Source organism: Pelmatolapia mariae, linkage group LG14, assembly GCF_036321145.2.
Source record: "Pelmatolapia mariae isolate MD_Pm_ZW linkage group LG14, Pm_UMD_F_2, whole genome shotgun sequence".
NCBI lineage: Eukaryota > Metazoa > Chordata > Actinopteri > Cichliformes > Cichlidae > Pelmatolapia > Pelmatolapia mariae.
Genome location: NC_086239.1, coordinates 35,311,314 through 35,329,273, shown reverse-complemented (window position 1 = coordinate 35,329,273; position 17,960 = coordinate 35,311,314). Strand labels below are relative to the sequence as shown.

The 17,960-nt window shown below is 42.6% G+C and overlaps 1 protein-coding gene across 1 annotated transcript; it reads left to right on the top strand.

The window, feature by feature from the left end:
* The first annotated feature begins 311 nt into the window (after window positions 1-311).
* Window positions 312-12,204, top strand: LOC134641716 (uncharacterized). Its single transcript, XM_063494233.1, has 4 exons — window positions 312-651; window positions 1,830-2,223; window positions 6,454-6,659; window positions 9,585-12,204. Exons 1-4 carry the CDS (start codon window positions 580-582, stop codon window positions 9,678-9,680), a joined length of 768 nt encoding a protein of 255 aa, XP_063350303.1. The 5' UTR covers window positions 312-579; the 3' UTR covers window positions 9,681-12,204.
* The last annotated feature ends 5,756 nt before the right edge of the window (window positions 12,205-17,960 follow it).

Here is a 17,960-nt window from a genome sequence, read left to right as displayed (position 1 = left end):
GTTTGGAGGCGGTGATTGGGACTATACAGGTGAGAGGGGGAATATTAAATGTAGGGACTATGATTGGGAAAAGGAAAGCAGATATATTGTGTGTCTGAGATGGTTTAGACAATTGCAGAGGAGGGATGGTGGATATATTGGACAAAAGATGTTGAAGATGAAGTGAAGGAGGACATGCAGAGATGGAGGTAAGCCCCCTGACAGGAGAAGCCGAAAGAGAAAGATTTGTTTATTTTATTGATTGTATTGTGTGGAGTTTATTGTGAAAGGCTAGACCGGATGTTTGACCGATCGCGTTTTAAAAGCCGAGACGGACCAGCTCAGACGGAAAACCCTGACAGACAGCAAGCCAGGCAGAACGTAGTCCCGCTACCTGCCCGCTTCACCTCATCGGCATCAATATTATTGTTTTGATGACGTAACCCGAGACAAAAACAGATAAAAAAAATTCACCGACGCCATTCACAGCGGGACACCTGGGATGGAGTGACACGGCTTCCTCCGGGCGGACTTTAAACATCTCCGGAGCCTTCTCACCGGCGCATCCACGGTTTCTTTCGGCAGCTTTTATTCCGTCTTATGGCCACCTGTTACCGTCAGGTTCAGACCTGCAGACAGCCTCGCCGCGGATCTTCAGAAAACCTCCACCAAGTAAGCGCTTTACGCCGGATTTCTCTCTGCAGAAGTTGGCAGCGCAAAGTTGCATCATCTGCCCAGCTGTGGGGATCAGGAGTGCGCTTTAAACTTCACCTGAACGAGCCCGTTTACTTCAAGCTCCTCTCAGATTTTATACTCAAAAAGTGCATTTTTACACGGAGTTTTATTTTCTTGTGCAGTGAGCTGATGTTCGCGTTGCTCTGACAGAGACAAGCCCCGACATGTCAGAGGACGAAAAGCTAACAGCGTGGCGGTAAAAACATAAATATAAGCTAATTTTGTTTCGCGGCAGTGCGGACAAGTTCGTAAAGTCAGCGCTGTTTTTTTTGTTTCTGTGTTTTTTGCCTCTCGTGGATTTTATTTTTAAATTGTCAGTGTTGACTCTGTGCCCGGAAATGAACAACATTGGATGCATTTGTGGCGACAAAATATTAAATAAACGGTTTCGTTGAGTTTTGTTCGTGCGCCGCTTTCTGCACGGTGACAGCGAACATCGAAGTGTTCCGCCGTTAAATCAGCGCGCGCGTCCCTGTTCTTCGCTGTGTGAGTTCGCGAGCGCGCTGCCTCGTGCACGGGCTGCACGGATTTGTTTACAAACACAGGTCTCGTGCTCCGAAAATGGAGCCGCTGGTGCCTCCTAGCGGCCTACAGCAGAATACACAGGAGGAAAAATCAGAGGCGCTAAAAATAGATCTGTGGTTTTTTTTATTTTATTTTTTTAATCTTCAGTTTACTTGGTTTTACACCGTCCAGCTGCCTCTGTGCGCTCAACAAACTAAAATGATTATTGTCTGACGTATTTTTAGTTGTTATAATAAATTAATTTACACAGTCTTGTATATTTGCACCTTTAAAAACAACGTAACCTTTAAAAACCAGTAAAAACCTTTAAAAACAATGAAAACTAAAATCATTTTGTATACTTATAAAAATGGGCAAAATAGTAAAAAATCTATATATAGGAGAGGTCTTAATTTTGAGTCTTTAAGCTTTAGTGCCTATGTTTATGGAGACTGGGATATGTGTTATACTTTCTGATGAATGGCAGCCATAACAAAAACCAAAACCAACACTGAAACCAATAAAAAACAGAACTAAAACTTTAAACTGTAAAAACACAACTGAATTGAAAATTAACACAAAATTTTAAAACTTCTGTCTTCCTTAATTAGGCTACAACTGATATGGCCAGAGCACAGACCATACAGAGCGCTGGAGAAACCCCTGCTGGAGGAAACTCCTCTCTTCCATGTCACAACACCTGCCGAGTGGAGCTGCCTTGCCCCCTCCACACCTGGCCTGGGATGCTCAATAGTACGACCACCACCCCCTCCTCCTCCGGGACCAGCACTGGTGCCATACACATCCACCACTATCACCATCACCACCATCACCTGCAGCCCATGCAGGCTCTCTATGTGTCGTACCCGCTCTCGTACTCCCACCCAGACGACAACGACGACCCACGAGTTCACCAGCAGTTACCCGCAGCATCGCCTCCCAACCGGAGGGATTTGAGGTGCAGAGGTGCACCTGCACCCGGTGACATCTCAGGAGAGCGTTCAGGTAATATTGAATATTTACAGTTTTGCACACAGTGAGTTGTAGCATGGTGTAATATTAAAACTACGTGGGGTAGTTCTACTTGTTTTGACAGGCAGGCAGGAAAGAAGGTTAATGTAACACCAAGCCCAAGTGCGGTGTTAATCATTAACCCTTTCAGCCACAGCCAGAGTGATTCCAACAGAGTAAATGTTGTACATAGTATGTTTGTGTGAGGCCATGTGGGGCACATTCTGTCAGGGATATAGCACAAATACAACAACTCTTGTTGAATTCACTCTACGTGAATACAAGGATAAAGGGAAGCTAAACTTTGTCTTATGCAGTACACTTATGCAGATCAATCCATCCCCTGATAAATCTTTTTGAGCTGCAGGTTTTTCCCAGTTTTCATTATATGCAATTTTGGGACTATTATTTCTACTTTAACAAATGTCTCCTCCTAGTGATTTAGACGGCTCGTCTTCATATGTGGTCTGTCTGCTGTAAAGACTTTAGGGATGTTACAGCAAGTTTTTGTCGAAGGGTGTGTCTGTGGCACCGTGGTGAATTTTGATCACTTTATGTTGTGTGAATTCACATATAAACCATCCAGTCTGCCCCAAACGTCTCATGTGCGATCAGAGTCCCAACCCAAAAACATCTGCATACCACCACTGAGTCGTAGCGCCACCTAGCAGCAACACAAGCACACTTAAAACATCTTATATTATTTCAGCTTGCAGCTTTAATTGAAGCTTTATTTCTTTTAATTTGTGGTAGTTTTTAACATATTCCAGAAAAGAAAAAGTCTCTGCCTTAGAGTTCTTTGAAGTGTAACAAATCAAAATGTCAGAATCTGTCTCAGTTTGTCTCGGCTGGTCAGGTGAGCCTTAGCAAATCTGATTTTAAAAGCCGCTGCAGCAGGAAGCAAGCTGCATGTATACACAACGAGCAGTAGTGGTTGTGATCAGATGTGACTCAGCCACAACCACACGCAAGTGTTTGCCTTCCAGACCCCCACCCTTAAGTAAACACCAGCGTTATCAGTTAGCAGGAGAGTATCGGTTGGTTATGTGTTTACTGGAGCCGTGGCTTTATTTACTTGACAGGAGTTTGTTTGGGCAGCGCTGATGAGTGGGGACAGGTGGAGGGTAGAGATGAGATGTGCTCCAGCTGTCGCAGGGATCAACATGTGGTCCCTCTTTAGCAGAGTGACCTTGAGGCCAGCTGGCCTTTATGCTGATCTTTCAAGAAGCTGCCCAAGGCGCCACAGACGCCTCAAACTGCTCAGAGTTTATGGCGCAAGGCCGGATTCATTCCAGGGGACATTAGAGTCGCTGCCACTTTGTAATATTAGTAAAAAGGGCTCTGAAAGCTCATTGTGCTGCTGTCACTCTGAATAAGGTGTCTGCGATAAGATGTTGATTTGTGCCTGAGGCTGTTTGAGTCTGCCGGAGACATTCAGCCCTCCGCTTCAGAAAGAAAATCACCTCTCCTGGCGATTCAGGAATCAGGTGAAGTAAGCCCAAGAGTCTGTATCCTGGAGGAAAATTTATCAGAAAGGTGAATTCAGGTGAGGCTGCAGAAGTGGCTCAGCAGGTTTGACTTTGGCTCTGGGCCCTGCTGTTGTGACAGGGCTGTAGCAATGTAAACAAATATCTTACCATCCTCCTCCTCCTCCACCACCACCTCCTCTCTCAGCTGTAGTTCAGCTGTGCATGCAGGCATGTTGAGACATGTCCCCGCCTGCAATAAAGAAACAATCTGCAGTTTCCTCCTCATGAGAGGCTCAGCCCGGCAGCACAGAGTCAGGTCAGCCTGTCAGTGTGTCACCAGCAGGAAATGAGGCCAAAGAGTCAAAGCTGCAGGGATTTATTCAGTTAGGTATTTTTTTATTATCATTTAAAAAAACAGCTTTACAAAAGTCGGTTTATCAGATTAAAAGTTTGCTAAGCAGGCTTATGAGTCAATCACTAAGCCAGTTAATGGGCAAGTGGATTTGTTATTCAGTGAGTGGGTAAGTTGATTATTCAGCTATCTGCACAGAAACTGAGTTAATCAATTAGTCGTAAAGCTGTAATAATTATTGAGCCATCATCAGTCAGCCAATTATTTAATAAACCAGCGGGTCAGACTGATTTCACACATGAACATTGGATGATTCCTGGAGGATCAGGTCAGGATGCTTTACAGCAGGAAGTAGTCCGCTTCAAATGGTCTGTCGCTGCAGGAAGTACTTTAGGTGAGAGAGACACCTGAATAGCTGCTATTCACACATCACCGCAATCAAACATTACACAGATTTTTTTTCTTTATCTTTTACCAGGAAGCTGACAGGTTAAAGACCGGATAATGTGCCAAATTTTTATGCTTTCAGGTGATGTCTAGGAAAGTTTGTGGCCGCGAGTCTTAAAATGGTTTACTCATTAGTTAATTGCTCCAAAGCTCGCAGCGAGTCATCAAGGTGAGATAGTTTGCTTTGCAGTACAATGCGCTCCTTTGCGGTCACGTCATTCGCGGGCTCATGTGCAGCGCATTTGCTTAGGTTGTGTATTTGTTAAGGAAACAATGTTTCAGAGCGTCTAGCGCAGTCAGCGGAAATTCAATAAACTAGATAGTTCCCTGTTCCCTGTTTTGCTCTTCTCTGTTTCGGTTCATCTGCAGGTATCTGTTTCTTATACGGGTGTTATAAAAGTAAAGACACTGCATTACAGACGTCCACAGTATCGTGTCACGGGACATCCTCCCATAACGTTTGGCCATGAGAGCTGTACTGTTTAAAGATCATTAGAAATGGTGGTTTTGGAGGCTTGTTGCATCCCAAGTTTATAGATATTCGTGAAATATTAATAACAGAACTAAAGTAGGTACAGTTATCCAGCTCACCATTAAGCCTTCTGCCTCCCCCGTTGGTGTATCTTTAGGTTTAGTCTGAGGTTTTTAATGCCACCCCCTCTTTACCTCACCCACCCCTTCTGTCTCTAGTGGCTCCCACATTTAACTGGTCAAGGGGGTCTCTCTGTCACCTTGTCACCCCGTCAGCCTATCAGACGGACAGGTTCATCTAGAAACCCGCCCCCTTTCCGCTAGGTCATCCTATCACAGCTCGGCCCCCTGTGCTGTCTTCCAATCACACGCAGATGTCTCCAGGAGTGCTGCCTCAGAGTTACCTTGGCAACAAGCCAGGGTTTTCCTGTTTGTGTTTTTTTTTTTTTTCTTTCTCCCCGCCGCTCTCTCTTTTCTCTCTTCCTCTCTCTCTCTCTCTCTCGCCGTCTCACTCCGTCTCTCTCTGTCTAGTCACCTGCATCTTTAAAGGATAAGTTATAATCCTCCTAGCAAAGTGGATGCTGCGGTTGCCGGGGGCGCCACCGGCGCTCAGCGTTGTGCCGGAGACAGGGGTCGTTTCAAAGAAGCTGTGTGATTGGACGAAGTAGAAAACAAGCTGGGGAACCAAAGGTGTGCCGTAGAGAGGTCACAGAGGGCATCTGTTCAGCTTTTAGAGACGAGTTATTCAAATCAAAGAGGCTGAAATCTAAAATTGAAACAAGCCAGCAGATGATTAACTTTTAATTAGTTCATCTGCATCAAAATTAAAAGACTGAGATAGTTAAAGTATTTATCCGGTTACGATGCTTTCCCACACTATGAAAAAGGATTTAAGAAACACTTAAACCAAAATGCACAAAGTAAGTACAGATATGTAAATGAAAAGAATAAGATGATATATATCGAGTTTTCTTAAAGTCATAATATCTCAAACATATTCAGGTCTGATTTTAGTTTGGATTGTCACGACAGAGGAATCAGACTGGAGGCTCAGGTATCTGCTTATCCAAGAAAACAAAACAAAAATCATTCTGTAAACACAACAAACACACAAAGCTCTCTATGCCAGACTTATTAAGCAGATTAAGAGATTACTCTTCCAAGTTCCATGAAGAGGAAGATAAGTCACCCCATCAGCCTCCTCCTTAAGAAATTTGTATGTTTGTCGGTCTGTGTGAGAAAACTAAACATCTATTTTTAGCCTGATTTACTCTGTGTGGGCACACATCCCCTCTGACTTAACCTGTCTGCACAAGGAGGCCATTAATGTATGCTGCTTGTTGACAATCACTTGATGATAATCAGAAACTCTGCAGGAGCTTCTGGCCGTTCACACGTGAACATTTCTTCTCACTTGAGAGGCAGATGGAGTTCATGGGAAAGGTAAAAAGAAATTCTTATATGCAGTTTTCTTTTCTTCTGCAGACTCGAGCAGACGGGAGCTCCAGCAGCCCTCCAGCCGGCTGCGACCTCAGTCTAACATGTTGCCCCGAAATGAGCGGCCATCCTGGGCTTCGCCTCGCCGCAGAGCTCCTGGGGGAGAAGCAGTGCAGGAGCAGGAGATCAGGAGGGTGGCGAACCAGCTGAGGACAATTGGAGATGAGCTGAACGTCACGCTCCTCCGCAGAGCGGTAAGGAGGGTGACGGGAAATAACTGGGCTCAGTTTTAACCTTTAACCCTAAAGTCGCTGAGCTGTTTTGGCGACCGCAATGATTTTTTTTTCAGTGTGGAGTTGATGGTGACGTAAGTGCGAAGTGCTTTCTAGTCCTTGAAAGCAGCGCAGTTAGATCGATTCTTTCCCCCACCCTGCTCTTTCATTGTTATCAGGTTTATAAGTGGATGTGAGTTCAATGAGTAATTGCACGTGTGCATGAGAGCAAAGAGAGATCGATATTTGTGAGTGTGAGCGAGTGGATCAATTACAGCTGTGTGCGCTCCTATCTCCATCTTTTATTCATTGTTTGCTCCTGTTCATTAGTTATCTGTTTTCTATCTGGGCAGCAAGGAAGGACCCACAGTTAGTCGCTGGATGTTAGCAGATCATGTCAGATTTTAAAACTAAAAGCCCTTAGTTGTTTGAATACATTTTTTGCCATGAAGGAGCATCCACACAGGAAGTGACTTAGAGCAACCTGGTGCCCAAAGACTCTGTAGTGACTGAGTTTCAGCAACAACAAGAGAGCAGGTGTAAAATAATGCTGCGAGTCCATAGTTAAACTTTTCTCACCTTTTGAAGCAAGTGAGGTGAGAGAAGCAGTTGTAGCAAAGGATACTGTTGATACATGAGGGTGTGGCAGATACGTTAGATGGTAGTCTAGGCAACAGCTGCACCATAAAAAGTTGCTTTATGTGTGCACTAAATGCCACTGTTAGTTGAAGTTAGGGGGGCAGAGATAGCTCAGTTGGTAGAGTGGGTGCACCATGATCGGAAGGTCAGGGGTTCAACTCCACTGAATGGCTACCCTGAGGTACCCCTGAGCAAGGTACCGTCCCTACACACTGCTCCCCGGGCGCTGCCCACTGCTTCACTGGGTGAATGGGTTAAATGCAGAGGAGTAATTTCCCTACGGGGACTAACACATACACATTACATTACACATTACACTATGCTTTAAAATATGAAATTTTTTCAAAATAAACGCCACTGTTAGTTGAAGAAAGTAATCAGAAAGATCAGGCATTTCATATTTTCAAAATAAAACCCATTATTTTGTTAAACTGTTGTTGTTTTCAAAATAAAAGCCTTCAGTTATGTATGGGAAGTTATTAGGATGCTTTAATTCTGCTGGATTTTTCAAATTACAAGTCCCTTGTAGATATCAAACCCTCGGAATGGTCATAATTATGTCAGATTTTCACAATAAGAGCCCCAAGTTAGTTATAAATGAAGAATAAAAGCACAATAAAGGCCTTGTGTCTAGTATTTGTTTTTTTCAGCTGCAGATAAGAAACTAAGACCTGCAATAGCAGCAATCCTGAGGTTTCTCCAGAATTTGCATCATCTAGCTCTTTCCTCTTTCTCTCCTTTCATTCAGAAATTAGGTCACACGTGGAGCTCTTTAATCCTTTTTTTTCCTTCCTTTTGTCTGAATGACAGCGTTCTCCTCCCTTTACTGTCTGTTTCTTTTGATTGTTATTTCTTTATCTCGCTCCCTCTCCGGCCCCGCCCTGCCTCTCTGCTCTACATCGCGTGAGGAGTCGGCAGTGACCTCCCCCCCTCCCTTCCTCCTCCCTCCCACCTCCTCTCCCCTCTCACTCCCTCACCATCCCGCCTTTTGCACACAAACAAAGATGACGTCACCTCCTCCTGGCTCGCACTCAGACATGAGTTGCTCACTTTATGAGGATGTACGCACGCCCGCTTCCCCGCGTACACCCCCTTGCAGACAAGTGCAGCATGTTTCAGGGTTTGCTTCTCGTGTAACTGTCTGCCGCTCTGTCTTCACACTGAGAGAGATACTTCAGTCTCTGGGGGAAACTGAGGAAACTGTGCGTGTTGTTTATGAGCTAGTCAGTTTTTCTGAACGAGCACTTTGAAACAAAAGCAATGAGGAAAGGGAGGAAGGAGGGATGGAGGTTGCAAAGGAAGCATATAGGGAGGTGTAACCACAACCACAGAGGTTCATCGCCCTCCACACAGAAACACTCTTGTTTTCCTCGTGTTCGGGCTCAGCGCTCCTCATTATTAGTCTTTCTCTCCATTATCTCTTTCTGGCCACTTCTTGTTTCAGAAGCATATATTTATTAATATTTTAAAAACATGAATAACAAATCAAAAAGCAGGAAAAGGCACATTTCATAGCTCAACATGGAAACATCTAAATCCATCTATATTTTTTTGTCCATACAAGAATTAATAAGAGAGATTTTTCCTTTAGTAGATGTTATTCTTTGTCACAGTGGGGTTGACGTATGTGTCTTTTCTGGTCACTTCTCTTCCTAGGAGTAAGACAATGGTACATTTATGTTCTACCATGTGACATTTTTGTCCAATAACACGGTGACTTGTCAGATTAGGCGATTACAGCGTCATGAGTACTTGCCATGTCACGACGGGGCTACCTCTGCAGGATAACCAGTTTCTGAGCAGCATCCACTGAGCCTGAGTTAACCTTTGCACCTAAGAAGTTAAAAATGGGATTAAATAACCGGGCAGATGTTTGCTGGTGATATGATTTGAATAAATCGAGGTTAAACATGTTTCTGGTATATAAACGTTCTCTTCATTCAGGAAGAGGTGTCTGCACAGTTTTCTTCATAATCTTCAACCAATGTAGCATCTCTGAAAGTTTATAAATGATCAGCTGACACCATTTATATAGTTTCAATCACTTTGTTGTTGCTGCTGCTCCTCCATGTGTCAACAAGGGCATCTGGATACAACATTGACTTGCATGAAGCTGCAGCCATGTGATTAAGTCTCTTCTATGAGCTGTTTCGGGGTCTTTTTGTCAATGCATGCGCATTTTTAGCATCTAAAAAGGTCAGTTGTTGAATAATGAAATGTTGTTGAGTTTTATTTGGACTTCATTTGGTCTTTTCTTTCTCCCTCCAGCACGGCGGCCCTCACTGGCACGACTTCAGAGACGTCTGCCGAGGACTCCTCAGCTTCATCACCCAGACTCTCAGCACTCTGTACAGGCTCACATAGACTTGCTGTAGCGAACAAGACAACCCGGACTGGCTGCTGCTCTTCATCGTCACTCACACCTGGAGGTGTGACTGAAAACATCTGTTGAACAAAAGAGGCGTTGGGAAGATGAAAGCGGCAGCTGGATCGGGCTGCTCCCTGTGGAAACTGGACCCTGCCTGTCCATCTGACTGCCTGTCAGTCAGTCCGTCAGCCCGTCTGCTGGTACGGACCGCTGCTGACGGACTGACCTGTATATTTTGTAAAGTTTTTTTTTTTTTTTTTCTCCATGTCGTGTCTCGGGGCTCAGCTCTTTATGTAGCAGGTGTGACTCAGCTCGTGTGAGTCGGAGTGTATGTGTGTGTGCACACATGGAAGATGTGGGTCAAACAGAAGCTGTGAGGTCCTTAGAAAAAGTTTAAAGCCACTAGAAGTGTATGAGGTATGTGAACCTCTGAGCCTTAGCCCTAATTCTAACCCTGTGCTGTCAGAGTTTGGGATTTTTGATGCTCTTCCAGGGTTAAAGTACAGAAATGATATTTAAAATTAGGATGGTAAATCTTTTGATTTTAATATCAGCTGGAGGATGCAAAATCATTTCAGTTTCAATAGACTGCATCTCTCCAGCTCTTCCCTCTGAATATATAAAAAATTGTGTTTTTCTGCTGTGGCGTTCAGCATTAGAGGACTGTTTCTATGGCACGATTTGACCCTCGTCTGATGTGTGCGTGTTGCCGTTGTGTCTTTATCGTGCAACCTGTGTCCCTCTTCTTCTTATAAACTGTGAAAACTGGGCGCTGTGGTTGCATCGCAGGGAAAAACAAAACGAAACAAAGTCGGGTGTTATTCCGCTACGGAGCGAAGCACAGACCGAACCTTTCTCTCAATCTGCTTCATGTCAGTGTACAATGTGCCTTTCTGCTTGGCGCTCTGTTGAGGTCTAATCTCCAACACCAGGACAATCAGCCCCACACACACACACACACACAGACACACACACACACACACACACAGACTGAATAAAACACACTTAATGTTGGAGTGGCTCGTTCGCAGTCACTGGATTCGAGCATTCACATTACATTCAAACGTTCCAGCTTCACTCGCTCGCCCGCCTGTGTTGACAGTGTTCATAGTTACTTGATCAACTGTAAATATTATTTTGGAAGATGAAACTTATCCCAATCCAAAGGTTTGGATGAACCTTAGTGGAGAGTTGGAACATGTTTTGGTTTTTTATGTTGTAACTGTAGAGCAAGTCTGAATTTAAATCCAGTGGATTTGGGAAGATATTGCGTCAGCAAAAGAGAAATATATGATTTGGATCTTTATGATTGTTGGAAAGTATTCGATGATGTTTGTCAGGTGAGCCCTTTGGTTGTGGGATTATTTTCATTGTAGTTTAAAGGGGGGGGGGAGTCGATTGCTCGTATTAAGAGCATAATTTATTTTGAAAAGTAGCCTAGCTGTAGCATGGTTTTTGTTTGGGTTTTTTTATGTTATTGTTATTTTTTTTTCACACATTCCTGATCAAAAACTTTAATTTAAGCGCTACTTGAGTTGTAACAGTTAAAAAACAGACTGATTTAGAAATCACCCACAGTGAAAACACTCTCATTCATGCAGAAACACTCTCAGCGGTACTGTGTTAGAAAGCATTACAAACGGCCTCACTCACATTCTGTTCTCTGCTGTCTTTGGCCATGAAGCAAATGTGAAAAATGAGATGTGAGGAGCATTACTGAACCATGTGAAAGCCACATTTGTGAATATGAAATGAGATGGGGAAGAAATGGTACCAAAAAGTTTCCCTTTAGCCTCTTTTAAAGCACAAAGAAGAAGAAATCAGCCGTCGCAGGCTCATAGCAATACTCAGTGTTTAGCAGCTTGAATCGACTGGGCCGAACCAAACGGACGCCGAATCGTCAGTGCGGTTTTTCTTTATAAATTTATTTCCAAAACCGTGTGATTTCTGTTTTTATTTGACAGCTGTAGTGCTGCTGGTGCTACACATGCTCAAGAATGCAGATTGATGTACTGTAACGTACTTTGGATTAAAGTGCCCACTTATCCTTTTTCATTTTATTTCAGGAAACGTGGGGCCTTTCAGCCTGTCTGAAACGCCGCTCTCACTCGGCCTTAGCCACGCCGTTTTCTACGTTTTTAGCACAGGGCCTTGTTTTTAAGACTTTTGGAAGCCTTTGTGTCATAATGATACCCCAGCCTGTAGAAGTTCAGCTGACACTGAGCTGAGCAGAGATTAAATCGCTCGCTCCGTAGACTCTCATTCACAGCCTGTATATTTATATTTGTCCGGCCTTTTGCTCGCAGTGCTTTTAGCCGTGTTTGCCGTCATCAGAGCTGCCGGTGAACTCTGAGAGCTCACAGCTGATGTTTCTCCTGGTTTAGCGCTCGCCTCTTTCCAACCAGCAAAGCTCAGTGTCGGTCGGCCAGTCACATGCAGTTTGTATTTGCTGTTTTCAACTTTTTTCTATTGTAAAATTTCTACATGAATTTTGTACTTTTTTTGTTTTTATACAATAAAGATAAGAATACATATTTTTCCGTGTTTGGAGTTTGACTTCTAAGTTTTATCAGGAAAGTGGGATGAATTATGTGTCCTTCAGGTCCTATGCTGTTTTCTAGTTTCACATTTTTACTCTTTGACTCTGCTAGAGTAGCTTTGCATGATTCAGTTCAAAATAATCCACATTTGTGTTATACTACACCTTTCCTCAGGCCTTTAGTTCATTACCTGTTTCACACAAGTGATTTTAACTTTAGGAGCTCCAAAGCTAAAAGTAAAAACATAAAATTCTCTTGAGCATCGGAGCAGTCTAAAGCCTGAGCTTCTAGCTCACAGGGTTTACTTCTTTATACAGTACTGTGCAAAAGTCTTTAGCCACTTGTAATTTCTTAATACTTTAGTATGAAAATCGAAATAATGTGCAGGGATTTTTTTTGAAACATCTGCAAACATACACAAAAGCACAGTTTATGAGACAAAAACACAAAAGCACATTTCCAACAAGCTTGAAAGTCGATACTTGGTATGACCCTCTTTATTCTTCAGGCATCTTTCTCTATATTTATTTAATTATTCTGCAGGAATAGGTCTCCAGGATTCTTAAGGGACATTCAAAGCTCTTTGGCTGCCTTTTGTTCTGCTCTTTGTCAGGATGATCTCACACTTTTTATAATAAGGATGAGGTCCGGGCTCTGGGGAGGCCAACTAATGGCTGACCATTCTGTTTTCTTCTATCCACATATGCTTTTACTCCCCTGGCAGTGTGTTTGGGATAGCTGTCATGCTGACAAATGAGTATGTTTCCAATCAGATGCTTTTCCAAGGATTCTGCACCTGATTTTACAGTCAAATCTGATGCTACTTTTCTTTATTCATATTTCCATCAGTTTTGATAGAAGTTTGGCTGAAATGCAGCCCAAAACATGACGGAGCCTCAACCGTGTTTTACAGCTGCATGTAGACAGTCACTGTTGTACCTCTCACCTGACCTCCCAAATTACTTGAATCAAAAATTTGCAATGTGGATTCATAACTCCAGAAGACCTGTTGGCACTGAGCCTCAAGCCTATCCCAGCTGCTGTAGGGTGAGAGGTGGCATACACACCACCAGATAAACCTACCTCACTAACTGTATGTCTTTATACTGTGGGAGGAAACCAGAGTATTTAGAGAAGACACACGCAGACAACATGTAAACTCTCCACAGGAAGGACCTGTTGACCACTGTTTTTAATGATTCATTGGTAAGTGTGCATTGGCTTAACAAACAAAACAACAAAACAACATTCCCCTGGAAATTGTCAGGTACAAGGACTGGACTGAAAATGAGTGAACAAGCAGCCAAATGTCTAAACAACTATTATTCAAGAACAGTTTAAGACTGACGAGAAAGTCTGGTAAAGAAATGAGGGGTGGCTTGAGAACTTTGGACAGTACTGTAAGGTGTTTATAATAACAAAACAATTTCAAACCTGGCTCACTATTTAATATGAACATTCACTCTAGTAACAATATAAAGATAACAGAAAATAAGGAAAAGCTTGATAAAATAACTTTAAATGGAAATAGGTCATCTAAAAGCTTCAGTAATGTTCATATCTGTTCCCAGATTTTAGGATTTGTCTGTTTTCATGTAACTGACAGATTATTGAGCTGCTGTGCTTCGTTCAGCTTTAATTATCAGAGTTTTTAAAGCACTCAACTAAATGAAGTCCCTGCTTTAGAGCTGTTTAAGAAGTCAGAGCAAAGAATGAAAAATGATACGGGAACATTTTCACAAGAAAAAGCAAAACTGAAACATCAGAATAAAAAAAATACAGCTGTGCTGTAGAAAAACATCTGTGTGCTGTAAACCTGTGATCACCTCACAATGATTTCATACTGCCTTTAGGGTCTAAAGATAAAGACTGTCTGCAGGCTTATTAGCTTAAAGCTAATACATAAAGGGTGCCGAGGTGTGTACGTTGGCAGATGCTCACTTAATTCTCTCTCGTGGTGATGTCATGTAAGAAAATACATTTAAAGCTAATAATAAATCCGTTTAAATAACCAGCGTCTTTCTGATATGCGCACTAATATTAGCAGGAAGCCCAGCTGGAAGCTTGTAGTTTCATTTTGATTTGTGGGATGACATCACTCTGGTGATACAGGCGAGGACAGCAGCACCGTTTTAGGATGTTGTTCATCAGATGTTTACAGATGTTGGCGCTCTGTGGCTCTGCGTGACAGCGGGTGGTGTTCATCACATCTGGAGCGTGCCGCAGATTAGCAGACATGAGGTCGAGACCCTCGCTGCTCACAGACACACCACAAGTGTTTACAGCGATTATCAATGCAACAATCTGGCACAAGATCAGGACTGAAATACGTACACAGCCACATGTTTGGGGGCTTCTAAAGAGGCCATGTGTGACTCCTCTGTCGTTTAATGTTTACTCTGAGATATTGATAACAGATTCTCTATCACATTTACTTCATCAGTTATCAGTTTTAGGATTGTTTGCTGTGTGGTTGATTAATTTTTTAAAAATGTAATAAAGTGCAATTTTTCTTTAGACTTTCTCTTAGCAGTGCACTGTTGATGTAACGGGCTAGCTTTAGTTAAAGAACAGTGTGTAAACTCAGTGGATGAGAAAAATAAAAGCCATTTTATTTATAGAAAAATTATTTTATTTAACCATTATTTAAGTCATATTTAAAGACAAAGGAAAAATAAAATAACAGATCCATCTGGTTTTTCCAGCGTCCTGGCTGTCTCTGTATGTTAGTCCTTGTGATTGGCTGGCGGCCTGTCCAGGCTGTATTCACTTTTTGCCCAGCGACACCTGGACTGGGATAGCTCATGTGGTAGGTGCTACAATAGTTAGGGCTGTGGGCCCACAACAGTTGGTTTCAGATCCACTGTTCAGTTTGTTTGTTTGTTCCCTGTGTGCACTCCAGCTTCCTCCCACAGTCCAAAGACATGCAAGTAACTGCTAAAAGAGTGCTGGTGAGCCTTTACACTGTTCTCAGCCACACTAACACTGGAAGCCACGATGACTGAAACAATGTTTATGACATTCCTAATTATTGATTTAAGCATAACTCTTTATATTTCCGTGAATCTTCTGGCAAAGTTTCATATTCAGATATCGAATTCAGAAAATTCTGTGTACACATACACAACAATAATAACTGCATCAGTGATACTGAGTAAGGAGGTTGTTTCAAGTTTCAAGTCTCATGAAAAATATAAAGCTGAAGTGGCAGATGCTTGTATTAAACACGACCAGTTAGAAGTAATGATGTCAGCGTATGACATAGCACATTTTTCTGTTAAATCAAGATATTTTAAGGTTGTTAAGCCGTCCTGTGGAACATTAGGACATGTTTTACGAATTTATGAGACTAAATGGATAAAGAAAAAATATTTGGGCTATTAACTGGAATTAGAAATGACTGTTAGTTGGAGCCTTGATAAATTTTACATAATCCACAAAAGACACAACTTTATCAGAGACAGACCTGCTGCTGAGCCCACACACACACACACACACACACACACACACACACACACACACACACACACACACACACACACACACACACACACACACTCTGTCTGTTACTGAGTCAACAGGCAGCACTGGAACTAGATATCCTCACTAAAACTGCTCAGCACAAAGAGCCAATCACTTAGCTCTGAGAGTAAAACTCGGGCTGTGATTGGCTGCCACAATAGGCACTTGGTTTTTGCTGCTAAGTGGAGGCCGAAACGGAGAGAGTGACCACACAGCAGGAGCACCGGGCTGGGATTTAACTCTGTGTGTGTGTGGGGGGAGAAGAAGAAAAAGAAGGAGGAGGAGGAGGAGAGGACAGAAAGAAGGAAGCTGAGAGAAGAAGGGGATGGAGAGAAAGAGATAAAGTGCAGTGGAGTCAGCATGTAGTCCTGAGAGCACGGAGAGTGAAATGAATGTGTGTGTTGGTAGATAAGAGTTTAGGTTTAATTAAAGGGGCAGAATGAGCTTAAAGGGACCTTCCATAATTAATCTGCTTTCCTAATCCCAGGAAAAGAGCAGCACCCCGTGCTGCCTAATCGCCCCTCTGGTTTCATCACAAGGCTCGGCTTGTTTTGGTGCTCTATAGCCCTCAATCAGCCAAAAACACGACACCACTCAAAAGTACACGGAGTTACTCCATATGTGGGTATTATTCCGCACCCGGACTCAACCTCGTTCTCTTTTCATTCTCCTCGTTCTGCGTTGAACTTGCAGTGAACCCCGTGTGTGAATAGACCCGGTCCCATCTTAATTTAAAAATATGTTCATTTCTGCAGCAGGAGCCAAGAACAAGTGTGAGTCAAGGGATAGAAATATCTCAGTCTTGAGTTCTGACAGAATCAGACTAATGCCAATATGACGGCTTTTATGTGGGGCAAGATAAGTTACAGCTGCCCGAGATTTCTTGTTTACTTTTTCATAAAACCCATTAAATGAGTGTTAGAGCTGTTCTACAAAAGCAGATACAAGTGCCACATTAGTCTTACTGTAAAATACCTTAAAAATACACTTTCCTTTAGAGGATTTGTGTAAATTTTACACAACAAATTACAGTGAACTCAATGGTTTAAACGTTTGGATGTAGAGCCACAACATTAACTCTTTACCTCTTCCATTGAAGCTTTCCTTTAAGACCTTCTTATAGTCAAAATGACTGGGGTCACATCAGACGTTAGTGAGGCTGATCTCTACTATTCTAATAGTCATCAAACCACAACTTCAATGATATATGATAAGGTATCAAAACTCATCTTTAAGGGTACAACAGAGGTTGTCAGATGTCGTCTTTATGTGTGAAAGAGTATTTGGGGTATTTTACAGGAAAGGAGACACAAATGATACTGTAAATAATTTTAAGTAGTGTTTTGCAGAAAAACACCATTTCCCAATCTTACATCATAAGTGTGCTATGCTTTTGGGGGTGCAGGCCATATTGAGTGAATTACCCTTTTATTGTTTTTAAACCTTTATTTATTTATTTTTTACATTGTTATCTAACACCTATTATGTCAATGTGCACAATAGATTTTCTATTATTTAGTTGAGGTTAGACAAGGTTAGACAAACTTTCACTCTTTATGATTTAAACAAGACTTTACATTATATGTGTTTTCAAATAAGAAAGGTCATTTATAGCAGACCATGTCTGACAGCCTCGTTTGTATGCAAAGGTTCACAGTATCATGATGATGTGCACTTATCTGGTGAACGTGCTGCATCAGTTAAAATCTGCACTGCTTTCAGAGATCACCGACATGCAGCCGTCAGCACTCGCCGAGTTGAGCCAAGATCAAAACATAAGTCACTTTTTCCACTGAGCATCAGGTTTCACAGGTATGAGGGCAGCAACATAAACACCACACCCAGGGGCTGATGTAATGATGCTGCCTTTCTGTGCTAATGCTGTTGTTGCTGCCCTGTTTTGGGGCATAAGAGAGGAAATGCTGTGACTTTATGTCACGGCTCATTTGAATGGCAGCCACCGCCCTTTCCTATTTCTTTGCTGTGCTGTGACATACTCACTACACCACCATGTTTGGCTGGATGAGTCACATGTCAGGCGATGGGAGGCTATGACCAAATACAGTCATACACTCTGCGAGACATCATGTGTTGTTGGTGTTGTCGGTTGTCTCTCCCCTTCAGATAAACCACACCGATATCAGCCCTGAATCTAGTCTACGTGTGATTTCTCTCTCATGCCGATGCAACACTGCAGCTCAAGTCCTGGACTTT

Excerpts from the sequence above, each read along its gene's own strand:
- LOC134641716 (XM_063494233.1), top strand. The coding sequence starts at position 580 with ATGGCCACCTGTTACCGTCAGGTTCAGACCTGCAGACAGCCTCGCCGC. Across the intron at positions 652-1,829 it reads CTTCAGAAAACCTCCACCAA|GCTACAACTGATATGGCCAG; the intron begins GTAAGCGCTTTA and ends TTCCTTAATTAG. Across the intron at positions 2,224-6,453 it reads CATCTCAGGAGAGCGTTCAG|ACTCGAGCAGACGGGAGCTC; the intron begins GTAATATTGAAT and ends TTTCTTCTGCAG.